General features: G+C 44.9%; 1 protein-coding gene across 1 annotated transcript in view; it reads left to right on the forward strand.

Annotated features, from left to right (window-relative positions):
* The first annotated feature begins 278 nt into the window (after positions 1-278).
* enpp2l (ectonucleotide pyrophosphatase/phosphodiesterase 2-like) overlaps positions 279-2,264 on the forward strand; it is a 39,961-nt gene continuing 37,975 nt past the window's right edge. Inside the window, exon 1 of the mRNA XM_005752046.1 lies at positions 279-389. Within this exon, the coding sequence (XP_005752103.1) occupies positions 279-389 (111 nt within the window). The remainder of the gene's footprint in view (positions 390-2,264) is intronic.

Here is a 2,264-nt window from a genome sequence, read left to right on the forward strand (position 1 = left end):
ACTGGTTTCGCTGCTGTGGTTTGTCCAGGTGCTTTGAAATTCAAGCTGTGGCCTGACCAGCATCAGCCAGCCGAAGCATCAAAGCTTGGCTCAGAAACAACCACGAATGAGGCGCAGTTTCTTAAAATGTTTTCAAATGTTTTGGCTTTTGTCTTCTTGTCCATGGAAATCACCGTGCGCTTGCTTCTGGCATGCCGCCGTGGGCTGTGCCTCTGTATGAATGCGTGCCCATGCATATGTGACTGTTTATGTCTGTGTGTGGTCTTTGTAAGACGAGGATGTTTCCCCCTGAGGGGATGGATGTACAGATCCATTTCAAAGCCCAGAGAGCTCCCTTCCCCCAGTACGTCCCCCCCAACATCGTGTTCCCAGCAGAGTCCAGACTGTCAGTGAGAGCAGAGCCTTTTAAAAGCCTGCATGTGCTGTTAAACATGGCTAAGCTGTGACTTTCTGCGGTGATCATCCAGCCTTACAGAACAGATCAACATCTTCTGAAGCCTCTCGCCCGCCGTACAAAGGGCGCCATTAGAGAGGGTGCAGAGACGAGATAGCTTTGACTAATAGCGCTCTCTTCGTAGTGTTGTGTCTTTGTCCCGCTGTTTGTACAGCAAGAAATGTTAGACATTCACATGCTGCTTTGGCTGCGCTGGGTTGGGTACACTGCAGGTTTCAGGTATCTCTGAGCTTTCAGTCATTCAGTCAGAGACCGAGGCTGAGCTTCTGATGCTGGATCAGCCTTTTGTCTCCGCCTGACATGTGCACCCTCTGTGATACAAAGTCCCTTAAATGTTTACGTGTGTTTATAAGTGTTGGCCATTAATCATTTATTTGTTGATTTAATTAATATTTTCTGCCATGAATTTCAAGTAGATTCACGTACACTAAATACAAAAGACTTTCATTGTTCAGTAAAAAAAACAAAAACAAAAAAACAGGAGAGTACGCTGATGTTTGATGTCCTTGAACAAGTCAATACATGTCGACCTGCAGCACATGACCTCTGACCTCTCCACTGAAATTTGAGCATGTGTGTCTAAAGGAAACTTATGAAATGTCTCCAACTCTTTAACGAAGCCCTCTGAGGTGTCTCACGAACACAAATCCCAACGTTTCTCGTCTTTATCCAAGGAGGAGGTCTACGGTGCTGAAAGGCAACGTGGTTCTGCACACACGGCTTCTGGATAGCCTTTAATGGCCTGCTGCTGTGTGGTAGCAGGCGGGAATATCAGTGCACACGCTCTGCTAATTTGCAACCATGTGTTTCTTCTGATCTCTCAATAAAACACTAAGAATCGCTCCAGCACCTCCAGTGGAACGCCACCCTCCTCGCCACCTAGGGCCGATCCAAGACACACTATGGACAGAGCTCATTTCCACATCGGGTGTGGTGGTGCCACATCCTGGATGAAACTCTACCTTCTTCTGTGAACAAAGAGGAACCCAGTCTGAGGGATGATTGTGCACTGGTGAATTATTCCTGAGGTGTGTGAATTTCATAGAAACAGTAAAAGAAAACCCCCAAAAACTCAAAGCAGAGGCAAACAGGTTTACTTTAGAAGCCCTCACTGCCCACCTCTTTACATAGATGACTGTGGAAAGCCCATCCTTATGCACTGCAGTACTTTCCTGTTGAAAGTCATGGGCATCGGCTCACTAGTCCCTCTGTTTTGGAACATTTGCAAACAGAACATAAAGTGTACTCATGCAGGGAGTACTCACTGTAGTCACTGAGTGACGTGGCAGAGCTCGGTCTAAACAGTTCTGTTTTACTGCTTTAGCCAAAATTCATTTTAAGATTGGTGAAATAACCAATGTTTAGCTCAACCTACTGAAATATGAACTTTTACAGTTTGACAGAGCTTCAAAAACCCCGTCCTGTGGATTTTCCACAGTTCACTGGTATTTTCAGATGATTTTCGATATTACAATAAAGACTGAAAATGGGGTGAAACTGGGACTGCTTTCTGTTTTTCTGAAACATCAGCTCACAGTCACTGTGCATTGCTCACATTTCACCACCAGTCATTAGGCAACGCTAAGCATTTGATAAGACAGCATACAGTTCGTTGCAGTCAGTTTGGGACTTTGACTCAGTGCAACATTTCTCAGGAAAATTCAAAACTGCTTTGTTATGCAATATGTGTCCACGCACACTTTTCTTATTTGTTTTGAAAAAATCGCAGCAGCTACTACAGAGACCTTTAAATCTCAGCTGGCAGTGCTTATTATACAAAGTCTGATCAACCTCGCGTAAATCACGGTCA

This window comes from Pundamilia nyererei, unplaced genomic scaffold (assembly GCF_000239375.1).
Source record: "Pundamilia nyererei isolate P.nyererei 1_Seehausen unplaced genomic scaffold, PunNye1.0 scaffold00340, whole genome shotgun sequence".
In the NCBI taxonomy this organism is placed as follows: domain Eukaryota; kingdom Metazoa; phylum Chordata; class Actinopteri; order Cichliformes; family Cichlidae; genus Pundamilia; species Pundamilia nyererei.